Here is a 27,878-nt window from a genome sequence, read left to right on the forward strand (position 1 = left end):
TTTTCCAAAATTCCATGAAACTTTGTAACGCAAAGTGACTTTCAATATCAAATTCAAAAAATAAATCTCTAGGATCCAATCCAAGCATGATACGCATAAATTAATTATGTGTTTATTTATTCTAAACGTCTTAACTCTAAAACTTACATATCAATTACAGTATAAAATAGCTCAATAAGATAATGATGTAGATAAAATTATATATTTTTTAATTTTAATATAAAATTACGAAAATATCCTTGTATTTTTGAAAATCTCAGTGGGGCCTAGTGACCCCCCTGCCCCACCCCTAGCTCCGCCCCTGCGTCGCGCCACCCTCTTCCTTCTAGTTAGTCGTGATGAATCCCTCATTTGGTTGGAAAGGATACGTGAGCGACGAAATCTTTTTGAGCGATCGAGGAATCTATAGGTTTGTTGGCAAAATCGGAGGGTTTGGTGGCTGAATCAGAGGCGTGGTGATTCCGTTCGGAAGCCCTTCGTGGGATGTTGGCCATAACTCATAAGGGTTTGAGCTTTTCCTACTTGAATCGTTGGGTTTTTACTTATTTTGTTTGAGATGAAAATTGATCGAAATCTGATATGCATTGTTCTTTGTAAGATTTTAGTTGTACTAAATTGAATCTTGAATATGTTGCTTATGCTCATTGTTTTGGAATGGAACAGAGAATGCAACAATTTTGAATTTTGATTGGCATTTGATGGAATCACGGAGGCAGATGGGGGAAGCAAAGGGATGGCAGCGCGCCTCCTCTACTGGTCTCAGCCACCGACGACGGCAAAACTTTTGAGAGGAAGAAAAGGTTTCTACTAATAATATTTTGAGATCAATTAAAAATAACATTAATTATGTGTGTCAAATATTTTAAGTATCTCCTAATTTAGTTTTCTGAATACTCGTACTGTAAAGAAACAAGTCATGAATATTAGGATAGAGGAAGTATTTTCTCTCTCATATTTTATGATAAAATATTTATTTTTAATATTTATTTTTTGATAAATTAACAGTATTAAATAAAGAAATTTAAATATCGCGCAACAGAAGACTTGAATTTAAGACCTTTGATTTTAGGCATTAACATCTTACCGCTTGACCAACCCACGCAGACACTTATTTTTAATAATTCAGAGAAACTCTTACGATTTGATGACAGCACTAATCGTCATAATGGTTGAAACACGTTAATGACTGCTAATCTATTGTGTTATTCCACCTAGTCAAGTTCCATCACCCTAATTATTTCAGATGTTTGGAAAATTGCACATGAAAGTCTTTTTCTACAAGTGTGTACGTTTCTTGTTTTGTGTTTCATGTCAAAGTAAAAAGGTTGAAACTTTTAATAATGACTATTCGGTTATACACAAATGATAATATAACATTTATATATAATTGGATAATGTCATCTATAAATGATATTATAACTTTTTAAAAGCGAAAAAGTCAAATGACTATTCGATATAACATTTTAAAATGTTATAGTGTCATTTGTATAACCGAATAATGTTATTTACAATGTTATAGTGTCATTCATACGCAGTATCATTTGTATAATTAAATAGTGTCAATTATAAATAATGTCATATGTATAATTGAATAATGTCAATTACAAGCAGTGTCATTTGTATAATCGAATAATGTCGTTTACACAGTTTGAATCAGAATGCGAGTTCAAAGCAGAATATGAGTCAGGATGTAATTCGATTGTACAACACAATTTGTTGTACCCAAGTTTTTGTGAACAAGCATGCGTACCGAGGATTGCTATTAAATGTGGTCCCCTTGTTGAGCTTATTTGAATTAAGCATACTCACCATTTTACCATAATTAAAAAATCGTGAAGTTAAAGATATTATATATAACCTTCTTATTAAACTAATAAAATCCCAACTATTTTGTGGAATGTTGACTATAAGATGGTCTGTGTCTTCTATTATGGGCGATACTTTATTTTTAAGAATAAGGTTACTAGGTTAGTATTCTCTCTCTAAACAAGAAAAAAAAGGAATAATGCGGTTAGCATTATCCCGAATAAATATAATTTCATTCAAAAAGGCTGTTCTGAAAAATATTGTTTCAAGCTTTAGATATTTAGTCAAATATTTTCAAGTTTAAATTCTCCATTAATATAAAATTTAATTCACCAGTTTCTTCATATTACATCAATATTGCCATTACTAATTAACAAATACTCGATCTAATTAAATACTCCCTACATTCATAAAAATACTCTCTTTCGTCTCAATATCTCATAATAAGTGTCCTAATTTTCGTTTTTAGCTGTGTGTTTTAGTTCTAAAATAAGAAAGTGGATATATTCCACCACCTTTTACCTTATTACCTTTAATCATCGATCTCCACTTTAATTTTATTCATCTCACAAAATAAAAGTGGGCTCCATAAATTTTTATTTTTTTACTCTTGTTATGGGACAGATGGAGTATAAAATAGTAAGTTCATCATGAATTTCAATAAAATTAGTACTCCCTCCGTCCCAAACGAAATGTCATGTTTCCTTTTTTGGCAATACATTCTCTCTCTATACTTAATATTTAAATAATTTCCACCAACCCACTTTATCTACTTTATACACATTTCTTAATCTCCGTGCCAAAAAGAAATAGGACATTTCGTTTGGGACGGAGGGAGTATATTTTTTGGAAACATTAAATAAGACAATTATTGTAAGAGTATGTTATATAGGAAGTCGTTAACATAAAATTTGGAACTTCAACATCTCAAACAAATTCATCTATTTAATATCTATTTATATTATTTGATCCATTTATTCCATTATGGTGCTAGAGCAAGCCAAGTAAAATCAATCAATTAAGCAACCACCACTTTGATTTTGTTACCCCCAAACAAAAAGCCTTTCCCTGCCATAATTAGTAGAAGCGGAGAGAGCAAAAAAATAACGAAACTATTGACATCATATTATTTAAAAGACTACGTAATCTCTAATTATTACTCAAATGATGATGATAAGCATGACCTCAACTACCAAAGCATCTAGAATCGTATTTATTTTGGAAAATGTTTAATTATAAAGCTACGTACGTTTTTTAGGCAACTAATGAAGGCACCAAATATTTAACGTTTTTTAGACAGCTAATCAAGGCACCAAATATTTAGTCAAATCTTCTCTCTCCAATGTGGGCAATATATATAAATGGCACATCCCAACATTACATTCATTCACCAACTACATCACAAAAGATCCCAAGAGAGAGAAACTCCTTCCATTGCAATGGCCAAAGTCTACATAGTGTATGTTAACTATCTCATATTTTCTCTTTTTTCAATTAATTGTGTTCATATATATGATCATAATAATCATACTATGTGAACTATGCTTTGTACTTCACTTTGCAGTAAATTTGATGGCACATGAAAGTTGGCAGAGTGCTCTGTTTCTTGATTTCCATCCATTCTAAACCATGTTCTTCAATAACCTTTTCCAAAGTGGAAAATTTGTCTATGTTTGTTTCTTTAAATTGCCAAATCGGAATTCTGCTATCCCCTTTAAGTGATTTGATGTTTTTGAATTTGATCGATCATGCTCATGCTGGATTCTTGTGTGGATTTTCTAAAAAGTATAATTCTTTAAAGTGAAAGTTCTTGTGTGCTTCAATTAAAATTGTTATCTTACATATGATGTGATTGTGTTTGAATCCCTCCCATTTCAATTAATTTAGGCAAATCTAGACCTTAATTTCAAGTTTGGTATATAAATGTCACAGGAAAAATTGGATGATTCGAGCCTACAAAAGCTCTGTTCATGTCCAATTTAATTAGGATGTTTATTATGTTTTGTCCACACACACATATAGGGAGATGCATTGATATTCTCTTTCACACTACAAGTGTGAAGTTTCTGAGCTTACCTAGTTAATTTGTGATTGATTTTTGCATTCTAGTTCTAGTCAAGCAATCATATATGGCCTTATAGTATAATACAAAAGTTCACTTTTCTGGGCATTTTGATAATTTAAGATAGGTCATAAAAAACTAAAACTAAGAGGGTTTGAGTTTTACAAGTGATAACATAATCCTAAAAATCTCATGTTGTTAACGTATAGTTACTATTCCACATACGGCCACGTCGAGAAGCTGGCACACGAGATCAAGAAAGGGGCCGAATCCGTCCAAGGAGTGGAGGCCAAATTGTGGCAGGTTTGTCACATTTGAAGATTTTCTAATTCGAATTTTCGGACATTTAATTTGAGGTGAAGGTGAATTTGACCGTGCAATCGGACAGGTGCCGGAGACTCTTCCAGACGAGGTTCTTGCGAAGATGGGAGCCCCGGGAAGGAGTGATGTGGCCGTGATCACCCCGAACGAGTTGACTGAGGCCGATGGCATTATATTTGGCTTCCCTACTAGGTTTGGGATGATGGCTGCTCAATTCAAGGCGTTCTTCGATGCAACCGGTGGCCTGTGGAAGACCCAGGCTCTGGCGGGCAAGCCTGCTGGGATCTTCTACAGCACCGGGTCTCAGGGAGGTGGACAGGAGACTACAGCGTGAGTTATAGATACAATGAATCTATGCAGTCGCATTGTTGCTGCTCACACATTAGTTAAATATGATTTTTTATTTATTTATTTAATTTATTCTTATAAATAAAAATGTATTTAATTATTTTACTATATTATTTATAGTTTAGGTGTTTTTTCATGTTTTTTTATTTTATTTAAAAATAAATAAAAAAAATTACAAAACAATTACTGTAATATGAACAATACAGTAAAATAATTAAAAAAAAATTTATTACAAAATAACTCAACTATAATTTTTTTTTAGTTACATTATATATCATTCTAATTGCATCTCTCTTATGTGCAGATTGACAGCGGTTACACAGCTCACTCATCATGGGATGATATTCGTGCCGATTGGCTATACGTTTGGTGGTGGCATGTTTGAGATGGAGAATATTAAGGGTGGCAGCCCTTACGGTGCGGGAACATACGCCGGAGATGGCACGAGACAGCCTTCAGCAATCGAGCTCGAACAAGCTTTCCATCAAGGGAAACACTTTGCAGGCATTACAAAGAAGCTCAAACAAACTGCCTAAAATCACCATGTCATATTGCATTTTCTAGAATTTATTTGTATTTCATCAAATTTCTGTTTTGAATGACAGATTCCGCTATTTTGAGGTTTGTAATGCATGTCACACATATATCATAATGTAATATAAGATGGCTTCTTCTATATAATTTGGAAAACTCGAATTCGGATTAATTTAATGGGTAAATGTATGGAATGAATCTGGTTTTAGAATCTGTACTGGGCCACTTAAATGAATCCAAATTGTATTGTTTTCGGGCCTTAAAATTAATGGGCTTACAATAGGTCTGAATACGAATATTTTAAATATAAGATGGCTAATTTTCTTCATAGCCTTCATTTACTTGGTATAGTCCGATCTAAAATAATTATAAATTTATTATATTTTTCTATAATTTACAGCTCCAAATTAAATACTAGCTCATAGTCCAAATTAAATACCCAACACACATTATTAACATACAAAACTGTCTGCAATTTATGTTTAAATCGATATTTTTGACGATAGTGTGCGCGCTTCTCGTCTGTTAGATTCTGTGGAGAAATTTATGCCTTTTGATTTTTCGCAAATATCAGTGAGAAGATACTCTTAGAGCATCAGCATCGCTGGGTGCGATGGCCGGATCAAACCCGGCCTATCGCACCCAGCGCCGTTGCTGCACCCGGGAGCGAAGGGAGGGGGGCGTTCGAACGCACTCGGGGCATGGCTGGAGCGAAGGAAATGGGTGAGACACACGCGCCCATTTCCGAAATTAAAAAAAAAAATCGAATTAAAAAAAAAAAAAATTAAACGGTCATTTGACCGTTGAAGCCAACGGTCATCTCGGCCAATTTTTTTTTTTCTTTTTTTTTCCTTTTTCACCTATATATATTCCCTTCCTCAATCACAAACACTACATCAAACTACTCATTTTCTCTTCAATTCTTAAAAAAAATGTCTTCATCCACCAATTCTTCCAACAATAATTCTTCCTCAAATTCTTCATCCGACGAAGAAGTTCATGTTGATCCCGCACAACTTCCTCATCTTCCCGATCCTACTCAAGCCCCCGATTTATTTTTTATGAGATGTGCTGTGAATTTTATGACAGTGGCAAGTTCATATCGTTTCGATCCACCTCCACCACGCCCGAGGAAGAAGCGGACAGTGGTTCGTCGTGACCGTGAAGGTGGAGCCGAGCGCCTCCATCGCGATTATTTTTCTGTCGAGCCTGTTTATGGGCCACAATTCTTTCGCCGTCGATTTCGCATGAGCCGGGAGTTGTTTCTACGCATTGTCAATGCGCTAGAAGTCGATCCTTACTTCCAACAACGTCCGGATGCTATTGGCCGCTTAAGCTATTCCCCGATCCAGAAGTGCACTGCCGCTATTCGACAATTGGCATACGGAACTTCTGCTGATTGTTGTGACGAATATCTCCGTATAGGAGAGTCGACGGCGTTGGAATGCTTGAAGAAATTCTGCAAGGCCGTCGTTCGTATCTTTGGCGGCACGTATTTGAGGCTGCCAACAACTGCCGATGTGCAACGCATCACTGCAATGCACGAAGCCCGCCATGGGTTCCCGGGAATGTTGGGGAGCCTAGACTGCATGCATTGGGGATGGAAGAATTGCCCCGTGGCTTGGCACGGCGCCTACACTCGAGGGGATCAAGGCGAGCCAACAATTATATTAGAGGTCGTTGCTTCACAAGATTTGTGGATCTGGCATGCATTCTTTGGAGTCGCTGGGTCCAACAACGACATCAACGTGCTCCACCAGTCCACGCTATTCAACGATGTTTTAGCGGGGCATGAAGCGGCTGTGCACTTCCTCGCCAACAATTCTCACCACACTCGAGGATACTACTTAACAGACGGCATCTATCCGGACTGGCCGGTATTCGTGAAGAGCTTCCAGTTTCCGAACGATGAGAAGAAGCGGAGGTTCAAGGTGATGCAAGAAGCTGCAAGGAAGGATGTGGAACGAGCTTTCGGTGTTCTTCAGGCTCGGTGGGGTATAATTAAAGGACCGTCGCGTTTGTGGAAGGTGGAGCAAATGAGTTTGATCATGTTTGCATGTAATCATATTGCACAACATGATCATTGAGGATGAAGGTGGAAATGCAAGTAATTTTGACGGTGACGACGGCGAGGGACCAAGTTCTACTCCTCAAACACAATTCAATTCCAGAGCACCACCGGAGTTCGCCGCCTATTTGGCACGGAATGCAAGCTTGAAGGATGCACGATTGCATGCTCGCCTCCGCGATGATTTGGTTGAGCATATATGGGCACGCTTTGGTCCGGTTGACCCGTAGTTCGACGGCTTTAAATTTTTCGAAAATTGGATGTTTTAAATATTTGTTGTTTTTTATTTTTATTTGTAATGTTTGGATTTTTAGTTGAATGAATTTTATGTTGTTAAAATTGAAGTTATTTAATTTAAATTGAAAAAAGAATAAAAGTAAAGAGAAAATGAAATTAAAATCTATTGAACCCGGGCGGGTGCAATACCATTTTTGGAGTGGGTGCAATAGAAGTGGGACCATGTCTATTGCACCCACTCCGGGTGCAAGCATTGTGGATGCTCTTAGAGAGTGTGTGGCTGAGCTTATAAGCTCTTTAAAATCACTTATAAGATGTTTAGGAGCTTCTAAGTTCCTTCAAAGTGTTTGATAAAATAAGCTCCTAAAGAACTTATAAACTGTCAAAATAAGCTCTAAGAGCTTATAAGCTCCCCAAAAAATAAGTTCATCTACCCCAACTTATTTTCTCATTATCTTGTAAGCAACACTCATTTTATAAAAATAATTCAATTACAATTTTTTATTTTTATCATATATCATTTTTATTTCATTTTTCATCGATTTTCTCTTTGTAATAAAAATTTTCTCTCACTAACTAAAAATTCTCTTTTTAGCTTATAAGCTCAACTACCCAAACACCTCGACAACTTATAAGCTACTAAGAAACTACATCTTATAAGTTCTTGAAACATCTTATAAGCTCCAAGAGCTTATAAGTTATTTCAAATAAGCTTGGTCAAACACCCACTTAGAGGGTGTTTGGCAAAACAGCTTATAAGCTCCTTCAAAGTGTTTGGCAAAATAAGCTCTCAAACAGCTTATAAGCTCCAAAAATAAGCTCCCCAAAAAATAAGTTCCTCTACCCCAATTTATTTTTTTATAATCTCATATGCAACAATCATTTTACAAATATTTTTCAACTATAATTTATTATTTTCATTATATATCATTCAATTTCATTTTTCTTCGATTTTATCTCTCTAAAACAATATTTTATCTCTCTAACAAAAAATTCTCCCTCTAACTTATAAGCTCAATTATCCAAACACTTTGACAACTTATAAGCTCTTAAAAATTACATCTTATAAGCTCTTTAAAATAAGCTTAGCCAAACACCCTCTTAATTTTATTTGTCAACCAGCTCATGGCTCTTCTTCTGCATGCCAGTAGAGGTGCCTGCATTTTTCTTTGTTTCTTCTCTTCTCTTTTTCATCATTGTGCCTTGGCTCCCTTGACTTGAAGCCTTTGTTTCATTCCTCCAAATTCATAGTACTATTTTTTGTCCTCCATTAAAATTTTGAATTTGTATCATTAAATAAATAAATTTAATTAATATATGTAAAAATTAAATTGTAATTCAATATAAATAAAAAATTCTATAATCAATCTTTTTTAGTAACAACAGTGTACATTATGAAGGTTAATTATAATTCTAAAATTAAATTCAAATTTTCTTACATAGTAGTAATAATAATATACAAAATAAACTGTGATTCACAACAACAACAACAACAACAACGACAATAATAATAATAATAATAATAATAATAATAATAATAATAATAATAATAATAATAATAATAATAATAATAATAATAATAATAAACACAACACAAAATACCTACTGATAATATAAAAATAATAGAAATAATATTAAATATATAAGTAAGTAAGAATCCCAAGAATGAGGAAAAATAGTACCTAAGAAAAATTAGGGAATAAGAATCCTATTAATACTTTTTAATATAAAATAAATAGAAATACATAATTTAAAAAAATTTAACATTAAAATTAAGGGGAAAAATTAAAAAATTTAAATAAATAATGTTCTTAGTTTCTAGGAAAGTATCCATACTAAAAACAAATAACAATTATTTAATATGTTAAACTTTACATCAGAGGCGATTTTTGTACTAACCATACTGAAAATCAATAGTTGTCCCCCAAACATAGTTTCAGTAACTTATAGCGAACATTAAGTATTTTGGACGGAATTATAAGATGCAAATTCGAATCTAAGAAGATCTAGAACGAAATGATATGAATTTGTACCATTCGTTCCAAGATCTATCGTGTCACCCGGAGGAATGAAAGGGGCCAACGCGACCATTATCCCTATCCTGCTATCTGTACCAATATCTGTCTTAGCAAGTATTGGTACTATTGGTGTGAATGAAACCATTAGCACTGTTTGTGCTACTCTCCCCGAGATCTATCCAGCTAATGTGAGGAACGAGTGGTACGAAAAAATAAATTTGTTGTTACCCAATTCTTCACTGATGCCTCTGCACAATGCTTTCCTCTAGTGCAAGAAAGTAAATGAAAAGGGTTAAGTATCAATTTAGCCCCTAACGTAGAGGCCCATGTAGCCAATACAACCCTATCCGCAGGGGTGTCTCAACTAAACCTCTAAGGTCCATGTTTTGCGTCAAGTAGACCCCTCCATCTAACGGAGAGTTAACTCCGTCCGAAATTCAATTTTTTTTAATTTTTTTAAAATTAAGATTTTCTGAAGAAAAATATTATTAGGGATGGCCGCCGCCTCCGGTCAAACCAGCACACAGCGGCGATTAAGCCCCACGCCCTCCGTCGTGCCGTGCGTTGCCGCCGGACCCTGCGTCCCTCACCGCCACCAGCCTGACTTCGCTTCAAACTCCAACTAGAAGCGGTGAGAAAGACCGACTGGATCTGGAAGACCGGCCGACAGGGAGACTGGATCTGGAGGAGCGGCTGGATCTGGAGGAAGACCGGCCAACAGGGAAGACCAGCTGACTGGATCTGGAGGGTGCAACTGCCGACTGGATCTGGAGGAAGACCGGTCGAAAGGGGGAGGAGTTGCGGGCTGTCAAGGAGGTGAAGGACAGAGGTGGGGCGGGGGAAGCCTCGACGACACGACGTCTATAGGTGGGGGGAGGGGAAGATATGAGGGTTTTGGGGGAGTTGTGGTGTTTCTGCAACGGTGGGGGCAAGTCGGAGAGAATGAAGGGCGCCATTTTCTCCGGCAAGGCTCCGGCCATGGCAAAAATCAACGACGGCAGCATGGGCTTCCTGATCCATCGCAATCTGCTCCTCACAACCCACGCCTATGCCGGGAATCTGAGACCGGCAATTGGGAACTCAACGGCACGGTGTTGTCAGAGACATTATGAGGGTGGAATCTTGGCCTAGGCGGGAGGAAGCCGATCGTTTTGAAGCTCCAATTCTCGATGAAATGGAGCTCCGTGCTGCCCTCGGTCGAAGCGGAGAATCCCACAAACATGAGGTCTTTTAGAGTTGGAGAGATCAATGTCGACGCTCAACAATGGCTGCTCTGGTTTGAAACTGGAGTAGCTCAAGAAAACCTCCAATTTCTTCTTCCCGCTGGTGTAATCGATCCATGATGTGATGACGTTGCCGCTCTTCAAATCGACGGCCCAGAGCATGGGGTTGGCGGTCTCGATGGAGATCAAGCTGTCGATGTCCAATCCGACGTGGTTCTCGTCGGGATCGTCGAAGTGGAGGTCGAGCTTGGTGTCGAATTCGACGACGATGAAGCGGTTCTTGGTGAGCTGGGAGGAGTTGACGAGGCCGAGGTAGCCGTCGGGGCTGCCGGAGGTGCGATTGTTGGGGGAGAGGAAGAAGGTGAGGCCGTCGCCAAACGACGTCGGATTGAGATTGTGGATGGAGAAGGAGATCTGGTGGAGAAGGAGGCCATCACGTTGGTGTCCAGGTCGAATAGGGTGATCGGGTCGTTGAACTTCGAAGATGGTGGGCCCCACGAATTTTTATATATATATATTACAAACGGAGTTAACGCTCCGTTAGAATGAGGGGCCAATTTGACGAAAATTATAGACTATAGGGGTTTAGTTGAGACACCCCTGCGGATAGGGTTGTATTGACTACAAGGGCCTCTACGTTAGGGGCTAAATTGATACTTAACCCAAATGAAAATGATGAAAAATGAAGATTTAGTTTAGAGATTTAATTAGATTTGGTGTTAGTTGTGAGATTTTGCATATTTCGCATTGATTTGCTCATTTGATTTGTAATTGTATTGTTTGGAAAATGTGGAAAATGTTGATTTGAATTTTGTTCAACAATTATGCTTGAATTTGTTGGAACAAATTGCAAGTCTATAGTGATTTTATTGCATCATTTTTGTGGAACGATTGGTACAAAATGACACATTCTTACCATTCGTCCCAAGTGCTAACGCGACAAGAATTTGAAATAAGACGGAATAACACAAACTCAAAACAATATTTTATTCATCTTCTTCATTTTACAACAAATCTAGCAAATATAACACAAACTCAAAATAATATTTTATTCATCTTCTTCATTTATAAATAGAAGTACAAATCTAGTAAAATAACTTAAAATAAAATAAAATCTCGCAAATATAGCTATATGTCAAAACTAAATCTAAATGATTTTAAATGGATTTTACTGGTTGCGCCGATGAATCATCTGGGAACCAGCACGTATTATGGATGATGCTAATGACCGCGTTGGCCTCTTGACACGATAGATCTTGAAACAAATGTCACAAATTTGTTCCGTTCGACCTAAATCTTCTTGGATCTGTATTTACATCTCATAACTCTCGTAGATTTGGAAATCCTGAAACTCATAGATATCAAAGAAGGGAAGTATATCTAAAAAAGAGAATGTAAATGGTGGCGTACGGGTGAAATAAAAAAAGAGGTCGTCGAAGAGAGAGAAAGAGAGCAACTCGACCACGATTAGAGCTATAGCGGCAAAGCAACTAGGGTTTGAGAAAGAGAGTGAGAACTAGGGCTGTAAATGAAAAGAGCTACTCGCAAGCTATTCGAAATTCGACTTGAAAAAAGCTTGTTCGGAGCCCGATTCGATAATAAACCAGCCTGATTTTGAGCTCGAGATTTTTATTGAGTCGAGCTCGAGCCTGACAGTGCTCGGCTCGTTGAGCTCGCGAACATGTTCAGATTCGATTGTTCGCAAGCCTGTTCGCGAACCTTCAGTCAAGCCTTAAACGAGTCGAACTCGAGCTCGAGTAACATGTTAATTAAGAAGATTTTCTTAAATTTATAACAAATTCAAGCTTAAACATCATATATACGAACATCTAACGAGTCGAGCTTGAACTCATGCTCGAATTCGACATTATCGAGCATCACCCGAGTCGAACTCGAACTGAGCTCGAGCTTGGTAAGTAGGTGACAAGCCGAGCTCGAACACCCGAATATTTAAACGAGCCGAGCTCGAGCCTGCTAGTATTCAGCTTGATTTGGCTCGTTTACAGCCCTAGTGAGAACAAAGAAAAAAAGACCCCTTATCTTTATACGAACAAGAGAGAAGGACGAGTGTAATTCCGTCTAAAACACTAAAAATTGGCTATATATATTTATTAAAATAATAATGACTGAACAACTATTGATTTTCACTATCTCCGATGAATATTTTTCACCATTAACACTTTAATCATAACTTACTTATTTTTAATTCATTTTTTATATATCATATATCAAATTTAATGTCATTTTATGATCATTCATTTAAGATGTATAATTTTTATTTATTTTTCAAAATATAATTACATGAAATGATAAGATAGAGAGAGAAAGAGATTAAAATTATAAATTGTGCAGTTTTTTTTTCCTATGGTAATTTTGAATTATTTTTTTGTTTCGGGAGGCAAAAAAAAAAAAAAAATGTGTTTCGGTGTGGTAATTTTTATTTCAGGGTTAACTATATATATTTTTGCAATTCTAATTTATCTTTTTCACTGAATTGTGTTCTTATATATAGTATGGTTGTAAAAGGTATTTTTCAGAAAAGAAGATGTTAGATGTAATATCTAATAACACCTGATGTAAAAGAAATAATTATCAAAAGAAAGTAAATCGTAAATATAAACGCAAGACTGTCAATAAAACTTTGCATGTGGATAAAGCAAAATACTTTTTCAATTTTGTTAAACTTCAAAAGGAAGTATAATGAAATGTTTGACATGATTAAAGCAATGTAGCATAGTATCAAAGTGAAGATTTTAGTTAAAGGAATTCTCTTTCAAGAAAAATCATCACTTGTCAAAAGATGCTTTTACTTTCTAGTATTCAATCAATTCTTTCCTCTTCATCCTCTTATCATATTTAATAAATATATTTTGTATATTTTTTTTTTGGTAAAAAAATAAGGAATGACCAGGATTGTATATTGTCATAGTTTTCCACCCTTATAAAAGAGAGAAATATCACAACATGAAGTGCAAGCATTTCATTTTTCCTATTAAAAAATGATATTTTTTCAGATAAAAATTAATTTGGTGGAGCAATATATACTTATATACAATATAATTGTTTTATTCAATAATACTATGTGACATTAAATATATCTTGATTCTTTTTATAAAGTTTTTTGTGTGGACGTCACTATAAGAAAACGGTCATTATATAAATAAAATAAAAAAATAAAAAATAAAAATAAAATATTAACGACCAAATATTCGGTCGTTAAAAAATTAAAAAAGTAAAATAAATAAATTAATTAATTAAAAATTTAAAAAATATATTAATGATCGATTTTTATGGTCATTAAAAAGTAAAATAAAAAATAAAATAATATTAACGACCGAAAATTCGGTCATTAAAAAAAATTAATTAAAAAAATATTAACGATCAAAAATTTGATTGTTAAAAAAATAAAATAATAAAAAATTAATTAACGATCGAAATTTCGGTTGCTAAAAAATAAAAAAAAGATCGATCGTGAAATAATCGTTTGGCCCGCTAAATTAACGACTGAAAAATTTCGGTCGTTATATATTGTGCTAGCTTAATTGGATGTGACTACCCTCATACATCACATTTAAGGACGTTCTTATATATGACTAGGGATATCAAAAAGCCCAAAACCGATGGATCGACCCGAATAGACCGATAAAAAAGGAGGGTTAGGGCTAAAAAATTTTAGCCCGAAAAATTTTTTAGCCCGAAGAACCCAAACCGAAAATAGTCTGACGCCCGATAGGGTTGGCCAGAAAATCGAATGGGTTGGCCCGATTAACCGAATATTTTCTTAATAATTGACTTTTAAACTTTAATACTTTACTTTTTAATTCGATAATAACATTTTGATGCTTTTAGAATATGTTTTGATTTTTTCCAACAGTTAATAACAAACATCTATCGTATAAAAGTCAAAGAAAGATAGTCATTTATGTTAAATCTATATACAATTTTTATCGAAATGATGTTAAAGTTAGATATTATGTAAATTTACGTTAAAATAACACTAATTTTTGTATCTAAAACAAGGCGAAATGTCTTGATTTAAAAAGCACGACATTTTTTTTTATTAAAGGAGTATGATTATCTATATAAAAAAAATAAACATATAAAAAAATCGTAAACTTGGGGGCCCGAATGGGCTAGCCCGAATCCGAGTGGGTTAGGGTTAGGGTTGAAAAAATTTAGTCCGAAAAATTTAAAAATCGACTAGCCCGAAACCGAGTTGGTTGGCTCGATTGACATCCCTATATATGACCGCCTTAATTTAATTATTTATTTTTTAAATTGAAATGGGATAAATATAAATATAAATATATATATATATATATATATATATAGAGGAATGGGATCATATAGATCCCAATACTTATAATAGATCCCTAGATTCAAATCTTGACCACACATTTATGACATGTGGCGCATCAAGATGGTGACACGTGGCAAGGAGCTTCCAAGCATTCCAAGGCAAAATCTGGAGGGGTAAAATTGGAATGTAATTTTCGGATTTAATAATTAAAAAAATATATATATTTTTTTAGATTTTCTCAAAATAGATATATTTTAGATGCATAAAGTTTTCACATGAAATGCATAACTTTGAACAGAAAAATGCATTTAATTTTTCCAGTTTTGGTAATTTCACCACCCCACCCCATACCACCCCCCAATCCAGCCCACACCACCCCCCAACCCTCCCCATTACCACCCCCCAAAAATAGGCATGTTTCACATGCATATAAAATCAAACAAAAATGCATAAAATTTTCACATAAAAATGCATTAAATTATACAAAAAATGCATTTCATTTTAATAAATCTGGTAGTTTCGCCACCCCACCCCCCCACCCCAATTTTTTTTTTCAAAAACTGATTTTCTGATTGCTGGCCCACCCCCACCCCCACCCCCCCCCCAATTTTTTTTTTTTTTAAAAACTGATTTTAAAAAAATAATTTGGGGGGTGGGGTGGGGGGGTGGGTGGGGGGGGGGTCAGTGGTCAGAAAATCAGTTTTTGAGAAAATAAAAAATAAAAATAAAAAAATTTTGTGTGTGTGGGGGGGGGGGGGGGTGGGTGGGGGGTAGGGGTGTGGTCAGTGGTCAGAAAATCAGTTTTTAAAAAAATAAAAAAAAAAATTCTTTTTTGGGGGGGTGGGGTGGGTGGGGGTGTGTGGGGGGTGGGGTTGGGGTGGGGTGAAATCTTATGTATTTTTATATGAAACTTTATGCATTTTTATATGAAAGTTTATGCATTCTCGTATGAAACTTTATGCATCTAAAATATACCTATTTTGAGAAAATCTAATTTTTTTTTTATTTCAAAAATTACATTTCAATTTTACCTCTCTCCAGATTTTGCCTTGAAATGCCTTGCCTCGTGTCACCATCTTGATGCACCACATGTCATAAATGTGTGGTCTAGATTTGGATCTACGGATCTATTATAAGCATAGGGATCCACCGGAACCCAACCCTATATATATATATATATATATATATATATATATATATATATATAAGAGCGATAAAAATCATATACCAATCATTCGTGACTGATTAGTTCAGTAATTTGGAAGATGAAACTTGTTATAGCTATATAATATATATATAGGGAGAGGTTCAAATAAGAACCACTAATAAAATAAGAACAGAAAACCATTTTAAGTCATTCGATCATCAAGATCTACGGTGGATGCATCATCTTGGTGGATGGATGCAGATGCTGGGTTCGAATCCTGAAGGGAGCAAAAAAATTATTTTTTTTGGATGCATTAAATTTAATAGCGGATGCATTAATTTGTATAGCAGATGCAGTAATTTTATTGGTTCTTATGTTCTCACGATAATTGTGGTTCTCACTATAACCGCACCCTATATATATATTAGAGAATTGAGAATAAATAACTACCGTTAGATTAACATGATCATGTGGCCACCATTTTTTGCTTTTTCTAATTCAAACCGTTTAAATATTCAATTTAATTATTACTCCACAATTTCCTCCGAATTCCGTGCTGCCAACTATGTATTCAAATAATTCACATATATGGCAATTTATAAATATTCGAATAGTTTTAGTATGTTTAGTTAATTTAATGAATAATTATATGAAATTAGTGAATACAAGGAATATGTTAAAAGAATTTGATGAACACATATTAAATATTATTTTAATTTAGTAGAATAAATAAATGGTTATCATGAATAATACATATTATTTCATATACAAGTGAATAATATTTTGACAACAAAATTACGAATATCTGAATAAAACATTTCGAACAAAGCGTAAAAAATTACGAAAATCTAAATAAAATATTAGAATTTTCTTGCTGATATAAAATATTTCGAACAAGCATAAACAATTTACGAATACCTGAATAAAATATTTGAATATTTTTTTGGACAAAATATTTTACATATAACTTTTCGAATAATCATAACAAAATAACATTCATGTTTCTTTTCGAATGAGTCCTTGAAGTTGCATATTTTTTATATTATGTGATACAGAAAAATTAAGATTAGCATAAAAAATTATCATGCGTATAGATATAATTCAAGAATAAAAAAGGAATAAAAACAAACCAAAAATAAGACTTGCTATATCTAAGGGACGGTTACCGAAAATAACAAGATTTGGTCAACTCCTAAATAGATTAGGACGGTTACACACAAATAAATTACCTAGTAACCTTTAATTTAATTTGAATATAAATTAACACTAATTATCCAAACCGTTAGATCTGCTATATCTAAGGGACCATATTAATTCTCTATTCTCAAAAATATATGCATTCTCCATGGATCCATTCTCTATTTGTATATATATATATGTAATGTATACACACATATATTTGTATTTTGATTCCACACTTGCAAGATTTAATTTCCGAAAACTCCAAAAGATTTACTAACAGTTGGTTGTTGTCTTGTTGATCACTTAAGCTTATGATTGATACTTGTGCTGCATGCTGTGCATAATGTGGTGGTCGATCTTGTTTATTCGCGTAGAATCTCCATTCACCAAAATCCACCTTATATCTCCAATCTCCAATTTGCTCCCAAGAAGGATCGAACCCGGGTCACTTCACTTAAGTGAGGACCCGGTGGCCAATGGGCTAAGCCCCCTGGTTGTCAATAACATGTAATGATAAAGAAAGATGTAAATCACAGAAAGAGTTTAATGTGGTTGGGTGTCGCTCCTACGTCCACGATCCCAATTTAACATGAGAATCCAGTTCATCTTAAGATTCCTTGTTTTACGGCTGTAAGTCAACCAATCAGTCAGTTAACATTTGATTGATCCACAGATTAACTGGACGTGCCCCAAAATCTTGATTTGCTTTTAGACTGCGAATACTGTGCAGCTTACTTGTTTTCTACTTTTAAAAACTAACCTAATGCCTAAGGTAAGTTAAGATTGTTGGAAATACAAGCTTGCGGGCGTTTACAATGTAGCAGAAATATAGAAGATCATAATACAAGGACAACTGTATTGAAATTACAATGAAATAAAGAACAAGAAAACAGACGAGACGAGGAGGATCCTCTGTCCGCAAGACGAGATACGCCCCGGTAGTGTTCTCAGTTTGGTGTATCGTCTCTAAAGATGAAACGACTTCGTCTCGTGGGTAGCAGCACCGCAGACCAACGAGCTCCGGCGAACTGGAACGAATCAAGGACAGAGCTATGGACTATATGAGTGCAAAGTGAAAAACGTGAATGCAGGATTTTTCTGAGTGTTGGATGCATGGAGTGGATGTCCTATTTATAGGTACAGTCCACTTTATGGGGGAGCCTGCAACATTAATTCATATTGATGGAATTTAAGTGCTATTGGGGAGTTAGAAGTAACTCTCTCCCGTCCAATAATGACGGCAGTTACCAAGTAACTCCCTATTTCAAGTATCTAACTTTAATTAATTATTTCTCACTCACCGAAAATCGGTTTTGAGTAAATAAATATGCTACGATCATCTACTCGAAACGTAGATCAATCTTGTGCCATTTAATTCTGCTAAATTAAATATTTTCGATACTCAAAAATTAGTCAAACATTGGTCAATACAAAACTAATTTCCTACAATCCCCCACATGAGTGGAAATAGCCAAAATGCATATGCAGACACAAGCTCTGTTCTCAAGAGACCTTAGTGAATTAGAATAGGTGGTTTGTAGCCTTGAACCATCCTTAGTTAATATTATCGGATATACTGGTGAATTGGTACAACTTGATGTCTTTGAACCATTTTTCCTTCGTGTATACCGAGACAACAGTATTAACACACTAACGCCTTAACCTCATTCCGTTCTCATGTTTTTTCCTTTGCGGGCCCTGGACAGCTCCTTGGATTCATAAGTGTTAGATCGATGCGGCCCCCACATCTCACTTATATAGGTGATTTTTTACCGAGTATCCTGCTATACTTAGCCTCTTAGAGGTGTTTTGGAATCATTAAAAGTAAAAGACTTAACCTTACCACTAAGCAGGTTTCAACACTCAATTGCTCTTCTAGGGAATGCAAGTAGTCGAGTGTTCTACTCGGACTCTTATAGCTTAGTTTTCCCATTGAACCAAGTTCTTGGGATCTCCAGTCATCATGGTTGGGTTACCATTATAATTGTCCTTATTTTGTGGATTTTACACTAATTCCCTCTAGCAATTTATACATTTGATCTCAATTTAAAGCTTTAGTGAGCGAATCAGCCAAATTATCCTTTGACTTTATGTAGTCAATCGAGATAACTCTACTTTCGATCAAATATCTTACGGTATTATGTCGTCGACGTATGTGTCAAGACTTACCGTTGTATAACCCACTTTTTGCCATACCAATAGTTGCTTGGCTATCGCAGTTTGTCATAACTGGCGGCATGGGTTTAGACCAACATGGAATATCTTCTAAGAAGTTTTGTAGCCATTCGGCTTCTTCACCTGCTTTGTCCAAAGCGATAAATTCTGATTCCATGGTGGATCTAGCAATACATATCTGTTTTGTAGATCTCCACGAGACAGCTTGTCCCCCTATAGTGAACACGTAACCACTCGTTGATAACGAGTCTTTCGCGTCGGATATCTAATTAGCATCACAGTACCCTTCAAGTACCGGGGGGGGGGGGGGGGGTATCCATGTAGTGTATTCCAAAGTTTAGAGTATACTTTAAGTATCTCAAAACTCTCACAAATGCTTTCCAGTGTTCCTTACTTGGATTACTTGTATAACGACTCAACTTGATCACCGGGTATGCAAGGTCAGGTCGAGTGCAATTTGTAAAACACATAAGACACCCAATGATTCTTGCATAGTCTTCCTGTGCAACAGAATCACCCATATTCTTTTTCAAGCGCACATTGAGTTCCAATGCAGTTTTTGTAGGCGCTTTATCAAAAACATTGAACTTTTTGAGCACTTTCTCGATGTAGTGAGATTGTGTCAATGTTATTCCATCAGCTGTCCTGGGAATTTTCATTCCAAGGATTACGTCAGCCAACTCCATGTCTTTCATGTCAAAGTTCCATTTCAACATGTTTTTCGTATCATTGATAATACGAATATTACTTTCCATAATCAACATGTCGTCAACATAAAGACACACCATAACATATCCGTTATATGTGCTTTTGATGTAGACACATTTATCACATTCGTTAGTTTTGAAGCCATTTAACAACATAATATTGTCAAACTTCAAGTGTCATTGCAACGGCGCTTGTTTTAATCCATATAAAGACTTTACTAGTTTGCATACCTTCTTTTCTTGTCCAGGTACTACAAACCCTTCAAGTTGTTTCATATATACTTCTTCTTCTAGATCACCGTTTAAGAACGCATTTTTAACATCCATTTGGTGTCTCTCAAGATTGTGCAAAGCAACAATCGCGAGAAGCACTCGAATGGAAGTAATCCTCGTCACTGGTGAATAGGTATCGAAAAAATCGTACCCCTCACGCTGCTTAAATTCTTTAACGACTAAGTGCGCTTTATACTTGTCAGTTGATCCATCTGCCTTATATTTCCTTTTAAGGATCCATTTGCATCCTAAGGGTTCACAATCTTCTGGTAAATCAACCAGCACCCAAGTGTGGTTTTGCATAATGGAGTCAATTTCACTCTGGACTGCTTCCCTCCAGAGTAATCCATCAGGTCTAGAGAATGTCACTTTAGTAGACCCGGGCCCTTCATCTAACATGAAGGCAATGTATTCTGGACCGAAGTCCTTAACAATCCTGTCTCTCTTGCTACGTCTCGGTTCTAACACTTCGGGATCAGAGCCCGGTCTCTTTCGCGATTCGGGTACTATCTCAACAGGATCAGAACTCGTTGTTGCTTCCTTAGTACTATTGCTAGTACTAGCTTCTTCTTTTTTCTTGTCTTTATAAGGAAAGATATTCTCAAAATAAACAACGTTATTTGATTCCATCGTCATTCCCACAGTCATTGTTGGTATGTCTAACTTGTGAACCAAAAAGCGATGTGCATTGCTGTTCAGTGCATACCCAATAAAGATACAATCGATTATTTTAGGACCAATTGTAACTTATTTGGGTGGAGGCACTTGCACTTTAGCTAGACACCCCCATGCTTTTATATATTTGTATGAAGGCTTTCTTTCTTTCCATAACTAATAGGGAGTGACTTCCCTTCGCTTGAGTGGAATTTTATTGAGGATATAATTTGATAATATTCCCCCACTTGTTCTGAGGTAACCCAGAACTAATCAACATGAGATTCATTATCTTTTTAAGAGTTCGATTCTTGCGTTCAACAACTTCATTAGATTGAGGTGAATATGGAGCAGTTGTTTGATGGATTATACTTGCATAATTCCTCAAATGGAGCTACATATTCTCTCCCTCTATCGTTTCGAACCATCTTAATTTAACCGCCTAGTTGATTCTCGGCTTCAATTTTGAAGTTTTTGAAAACTTCAATAGCTCATTTACTTCTTAGAAGATTAAGATAACAATAACTTGTGCAATCATCAATAAAAGTGATAAAGTACTTTTTACCACCTCGAGTTTGCACAAACTTTAGATCACATACATCTGTGCGAATTAATTCTAAAGGTTTGGTGCTCCTTTCAACGGAATGAAACGGAGACTTTGTCATTTTTGCTTCAACACAAACTTGACATTTGTTTTGAGTGTTAAACTCGTTTATTTTTAGTAAATCCATATTTGCTAATATTTTTATAGCATTTAGATTCACATGTCATAATCTACAATGCCATAAATCACAACACTCAATCAAGTAAGAAGAAGTAGTAGCATTTTCATTGATAGTTTTGCCAGTTACACGCTTAACAGGTTGAACATTAAGTTTGAAAAGCCCATTGGTGAGAAAACCCCTACCAAAGTACTTTCCAAACTTGGTTACAACAACTTTCTCGGACTCAAACACTAGTCTAAAGCCCTTATCAACTGGTATGGATCCCGAGATGAGATTCTTGCAGATGTCCGGGACATGCAGCACATCCTTCAAGGTGATCTTCGTGCTGGATGACAGCTTGAGCACCACATCACCAATCCCGGCAACCTCCGACGATGCTTGGTTGCCCATGCTAAGCTTCCTCCCTTCAACATGCTTGTAGGTTGAGAAGTGTCTCTTGTTGGAGCATACGTGCACAGTTGCGCCGGTGTCTATGAACCAAGTACCTTGGTTTTCAACGAGGTTGACTTCCTCGGTGATAACGGCTGCCAAGTCATCTTGGTCCCAATCGTCGAAGTCCTTCTCGACATTGGGCATGCGGCCATAGCTCGTCATGTTGGACTCTAAATCTCCAACGATTGGTCCGTACATCGACCCAATGGAACCACTGGAAGTGGAACCATACGTTGATCCAAATAGTGTAGGACCAACACTTCCCGTTCCATTCCCGGATCTTCCATCTTCTCCAAGGCTCATGAAAGGCGTTGGAGCAGGATCATGTGAAACATGAATGTTCATATCAAGGAGTCCACCAAAGAAGGTGGAGGCAGCAACATTGGTGGCACCAACTACTGATGCATTGGTGGATGTGGTAGGAGCAACCGTGTCGGTAGTGGCGGTAGTAGCAGCAGCAACGGCGGCGGCAGTGGAGTTGGCAGGAACAGACGACATCTCCAGCAAAGGTGTTTAAGTTTCAAAAGTATTAGATTCAATTAGAGTTCAACACTAATCTTCTCTAGTAAGCTTATCTCGTCTTGCGATTGTTGGAAATACAGTCTTGCGGGCGTTTACAATGTAGCAGAAATGTACAAGATCAGAATTACAAGGAAAACTGTATTGAAATTACAATGAAATAAAGAACCAGAAAACAGCCAAGTCTAGGAGGATCCTCTATCCGCAAGACGAGATACGCCCCGGTAGTGCTCTCGATTTGGCGTGTCGTCTCTAAAGATGAAACGGCTTCGTTTTGTGGGTAGCAGCACCCAGACCAACGAGCTCCGGCGAACTGGAATGAGGTGAGGATAGATCTCTGGACTATATGAGTGCAGACTGAAAAATGTGAATGCAGGATTTTTCTGAGTGTTGGATGCATGGAGTGGCTGTCCTATTTATAGGCACAGTCCACTTTATGGGGGAGCCTGAAACATTAATTCCTATTGATGGAATTTAAGTGATGCTGGGGAGTTACAGGTAACTCCCTCCCGTCCAATAATTACGGCAGTAATGACCTCCCGTCCAATAATGACGGCAGTTACCAAGTAACTCCATATTTCAAGTTCCTTACTTTAATTAATTATTTCTCACTCACCAAAAATCAGTTTTGAGTAAATAAATATACTACGATCATCTACTCGAAACATAGATCGATCATGTGACATTTAATTCTGCTAAATTAAATGTTTTCGGTACTCGAAAATTAGTCAAACATTGGTCAATACAAAACCAATTTCCTACAAAGATAAATAAAAATAATTCCAACTAGGAGTAGTCTATTACGATAAAGAATAATGTTTGAGATTCATACTACTCAATTTCTAGAGAAATATATCTCTGAAGAATACCTAGAAGGATAGTGAGAAACTTAGTGTAGGAGTTTTGTTTCTCTTCGGGTTACAAATGTTGCCTTGAAGAGCTTGAACTCTTGCTTTGAGAGCTTGAGAAAATATTTCTGCAGCATTTTGTTCCTTATGTGTAACCATTATTCATCGGGAGAGAGTCTTCGAGTATATATAACTTTGATATTTGAATAGAACCGTTGAAGAAATACCTTTAGATATCTAAGCTTTGATGTGACTTAAAATCTTCTCGTTTAACTCATCTTTCGTTGCTTTCGGTGTTTTGCACAGTACAAGAAAATACGCTTATAAAGACCGATATTTTTGGTCGTTAGAGTAGCAGCTCTAACCACCGAATTACAACTGATATATATATATATATTTTTACTCCTAACGACCGAAAATATGATCGTTAGATTTTTTTTTATATATAAAAATATACTTACTGCCTTTATTTTGGTAGTTATCTTTTTTGTTTTGTTTTTTATTTATTAAATCGTAAGTTAACGACCGAAAACCATCAGGTCGTAAGGTTTAACTTTTTTTATTTTATTATAATTTAATGACGGATTAAATGATCATTAAGGTTATTATTTTTAATTCGTAATATTAACAACCGTAATATAATGGTCGTTAAAGTTTGTGTTATTTATATTTTATTTTAATATATTAACGATCGTATAAAATGATCGTTAATAGCATATTATTATTTATTATTATTTTTTCTTAAGGTAACGACCGTGATAACGGTCGATGTTTATAAATAATTAATGACGTTTTTCTAATTTCAGAGACTGATTTTTTGGTAGGTTGATTTGAAGAACTTAACTAACTTTAACTAACTTTTAGGTCTTAGTTAGATATAGTTTAGCTATATCAGTCGATAGGTTACTTGGACCATTTAGGTTGAATATTTGATTAGATAGATTGAATGTATATATTGAAGGCATGCAAATTTTATTTCATTCGATGTGTCGTCAGTGAGGTAGAAGCGAGTAACATGTTTTTATTTATATGATCAAGCACGATTAATTGTGTTGAGTATGTTTTAATTACAACAGCATGATTGTTTCGTCAGTGGGGGAGAAGCGATTAAGCATGCTTTGGTTGATTTATTCGTGATTAAATTGGAGGTTTGGCCGTCGGTGGGAGGAGAGGCGAAGGCAGTAGCAATGACTACTGCCTTGATTTTATTGTTATGTTGAAATACTAATCCTCAATCATTCTTACAACATCCTCTGACACAACAGAAGAAACACAATCGTTTTCAGATGACAGTGTCACTACTAGAAAACAGCGCCCTTAACGATCGAAATTCCAATCACAAAAGCAAGAAAAACGATCGTTAAGTAGTTAACGATCATTTTAACGAATGTTTCTCGGCTTCGTTGTTTGGATGGTTCTATTTGATTGTATAAGAAAAACGTTCGTTAAAATCAAATACAACCATCCAAACAACAAAGCGAGAAACGGTCGTTAAAATAATTGTTAACTACTTTAACAACCGTTTTTTTTTTTTTTTTGCTTTTGTGACCGGTATTTTGGTCGTTAGAGGCACTGTTTTCTGATTGTGATACTGTCCTCTGACCGGTATTTTAGTTGTTAGAGCCTCCTATCTATCTTAGTGAACATCTTTACTTGATATCTGTGTTGACTTTGACTTCTTTAGGAGTAGATTCGGTGTTATTCTTTCGACTCCTTCAATTGAATGCGGTGTAGACGGACTTCAATTGCACTTCATTCTCTGTTGATCTAGTGTCTTGACTTCAACTGCAAACATCTTCTATCAGTTGGACATACATGAGGGGACTTCTTCACTTTATGTACATTCAGTAGGATCCGTCTACCGATCCTTCAGTTGTAACTAGTAAACATAAAATGCATACATCAATTGACCATCATCGTTAGAAAGTTTTGATATTTAATCAAAATATAGAATTTTTTTTTATTAAACAATTGTCTGTATTGAACTAGTAATAAAATAATCATTATTTAAAATCAAATATCGTTTTTTTTTTAATACTTAAAATCAAATATCTTATATTTGAGTCTATCGTGGTATAGTTTTAAATTTAATTGTTAAATCATATAAAGAAAAAAATGCATCAACTGTCTTTTAAGTGTTTGTGTCTTTTTTGTTATGTGATTTTTTCGTATTTAAGCTTCTACTACGATTGAAAACCTATAATTATCAGATTGAGCCAAACATACACATGATGATTACACCATACCCCTCTGCCCCTCTTCTTCACATAGCTTTAATTAATTAATATTTTCTTTAAATTGTAAAATAAAATTGATAAACTTTTACGGAATAATTTTTGTAAGTTGATTTTGATAGTTTTAAACTTCAATAGACCTTAGGGCTGATATATACAGTGGGCCACTAAGGAATAGGCCTATGGACCTTAAATACTCAAGTTAAGCCCATAATTTAGTTTAATATATTAATTCAGTCTAATAAACATTAGGGTAAATATCATGAAAACCCCTGAACTATACCCGCTTTATAAAAAAATATCCTGAAACTTTCAAAATATTCTCTAAACCCTCAAACTATTAGATTTTTATCAAATATATCCCACATCTATTTTTCGGTCATCAAAAAACGTGATGTGGCTCGCCGGATGCCACAATATAATTTATGATCTATTTTTTTTTTAAATGCAATGGCAAAAACGACGTCGTTTCGTACCATATCATTTTAAAAAAAAAATCACTTTGAAATTTAAAATTTACTCCTATTGTGTTTCAAATTCACGCTAATAACCTAGAATTATCTATCATGACGGGAAGTGAAGCTGGAGGAGTTGAGACCGGAGTTGTAGCCAAGACTTTTTTTTTTATGGCGGTGAAGGTCGGGGTTCCGGCGAAGGCTGGTCGAAAAAGTTTTAAGGGGCAAAATTCATAATTTAAATTAAAAAAAAAGTTAACGGAGAGATAACGACCGTTAACTCACTGGGTTTAAATGCACCTTTTCTATGGACTCTGGGGGTGTATTTGGGCCAAGGTCGAGAATGGAGAGTGATACGCTCTAGGGGTGTCTAGTTTAGGGTGGAATTGTACCTTAATCCTTATTAATGTAACTCTCACTCATAATAAAATAAAGTAAACGAATATTAGATCTTCATTAATAGTTGAAAATTTATCAATTGAAAATGAGAAATAATAACTCAAGTGACGTACACGTTTTTGAATTATAATAGGTATCTATAGATTATATAATCAAATAAGCTACTATATACACTTTTTCTAAATTACAATATATATATATATATATATAGAGAGAGAGAGAGAGGTTCAATAAAGAACCACTAAATAAAATAACGGAGAACCATTTTCAGCCATTCGATCATCAAGATTTACGGTGGATGCATCATCTTGTTGGATGAATGCAGATCCTAGGTTCAAATCCTGAAGAGAGCAATTTTATTTTTTATTTTTTTGAGTGCATTAATTTTAACAGTGAGTGCATTAATTTTTACAGTGGATACATTAGATTTGATGGTTCTCACGTTCTCACAAATAATGTAGTTCTCTTTAGAACCACACCATTTATATATATATATATAGGGGAGGGCTAGAATAAAAACACATTTTTTGTATAAAATATGAACAATTTTCAGCCCTTAGATCATCAAGATCTACGATTGATTGATCACCTTGTTGGATGAATTTAGGTCCTGAGTTCGAATCCCAAAGATATCGAAAAATTTATTTTTCGCAATTCATACAGTTACACAGCCAATTCATATGTGTTCTACATAGAATTCATACATTTTAATTCGTTTATAGTTTATACAAAAAATGTGTTTTTATTCAAATAAGTAACTACATCGCACGCAGGCGGCACTATACCACACAAATATCTACACCGCACGCAGGCGAGAACACTACACCACACGAAGGTGGAAAAACTACACCGCACCTGAGACTTCTCACAAAAAAAAATCATTGAGTGTTTCAGTTTTATCACTTGTGTCAGGTCTCATTAGCTCAAAGGACATACATTAAACAAATATAAACAGTTGAAAATTATCAATAGAAATTGAGAAATAATAATTAAGTATTCGAGACCTATATAAAGTATGTGCATTAACCATAATGCGAATCAATGTGCAAATAAATGTAACAATTTTTTTCATAAAACAAGAAAATAGGGTTATTTTATATATACAAGCTTGCATAAAAGTGTGTTTTTACGGTATGCAATCGTAATAGTTATCATATTGCATATAGTGAAAAATATGTACCGATCGATACGTGTTGCATGAGTTCAATTTT

General features: G+C 35.3%; 2 protein-coding genes across 2 annotated transcripts; both read left to right on the forward strand.

The window, feature by feature from the left end:
• Positions 1 to 3,070: 3,070 nt before the first annotated feature.
• LOC131012932 (NAD(P)H dehydrogenase (quinone) FQR1-like) lies at positions 3,071 to 5,243 on the forward strand. The gene is made up of 4 exons (XM_057940902.1): positions 3,071 to 3,265; positions 4,078 to 4,171; positions 4,257 to 4,519; positions 4,842 to 5,243. The coding sequence occupies exons 1-4, from the start codon at positions 3,168 to 3,170 to the stop codon at positions 5,071 to 5,073; spliced, it is 687 nt and encodes a 228-aa protein (XP_057796885.1). The 5' UTR covers positions 3,071 to 3,167; the 3' UTR covers positions 5,074 to 5,243.
• A 910-nt stretch (positions 5,244 to 6,153) lies between these two features.
• On the forward strand, positions 6,154 to 7,369 carry LOC131007955 (uncharacterized). Its single transcript, XM_057934864.1, has 2 exons — positions 6,154 to 7,066; positions 7,167 to 7,369. The coding sequence occupies exons 1-2, from the start codon at positions 6,154 to 6,156 to the stop codon at positions 7,367 to 7,369; spliced, it is 1,116 nt and encodes a 371-aa protein (XP_057790847.1).
• The last annotated feature ends 20,509 nt before the right edge of the window (positions 7,370 to 27,878 follow it).

This window comes from Salvia miltiorrhiza, chromosome 2 (genome assembly GCF_028751815.1).
Source record: "Salvia miltiorrhiza cultivar Shanhuang (shh) chromosome 2, IMPLAD_Smil_shh, whole genome shotgun sequence".
Classification (NCBI taxonomy): Eukaryota; Viridiplantae; Streptophyta; class Magnoliopsida; order Lamiales; family Lamiaceae; genus Salvia; species Salvia miltiorrhiza.

Bases quoted from the DNA above. Each gene is read 5' to 3' on its own strand.
- LOC131007955 (XM_057934864.1), top strand. From the start codon at position 6,154: ATGACAGTGGCAAGTTCATATCGTTTCGATCCACCTCCACCACGCCCG. The intron at 7,067-7,166 runs GTATAATTAAAG...TTGAGGATGAAG, and splicing joins TGTTCTTCAGGCTCGGTGGG to GTGGAAATGCAAGTAATTTT.
- LOC131012932 (XM_057940902.1), top strand. From the start codon at position 3,168: ATGGCACATCCCAACATTACATTCATTCACCAACTACATCACAAAAGA. The intron at 3,266-4,077 runs GTATGTTAACTA...GTTAACGTATAG, and splicing joins ATGGCCAAAGTCTACATAGT to TTACTATTCCACATACGGCC. The intron at 4,172-4,256 runs GTTTGTCACATT...GCAATCGGACAG, and splicing joins TGGAGGCCAAATTGTGGCAG to GTGCCGGAGACTCTTCCAGA.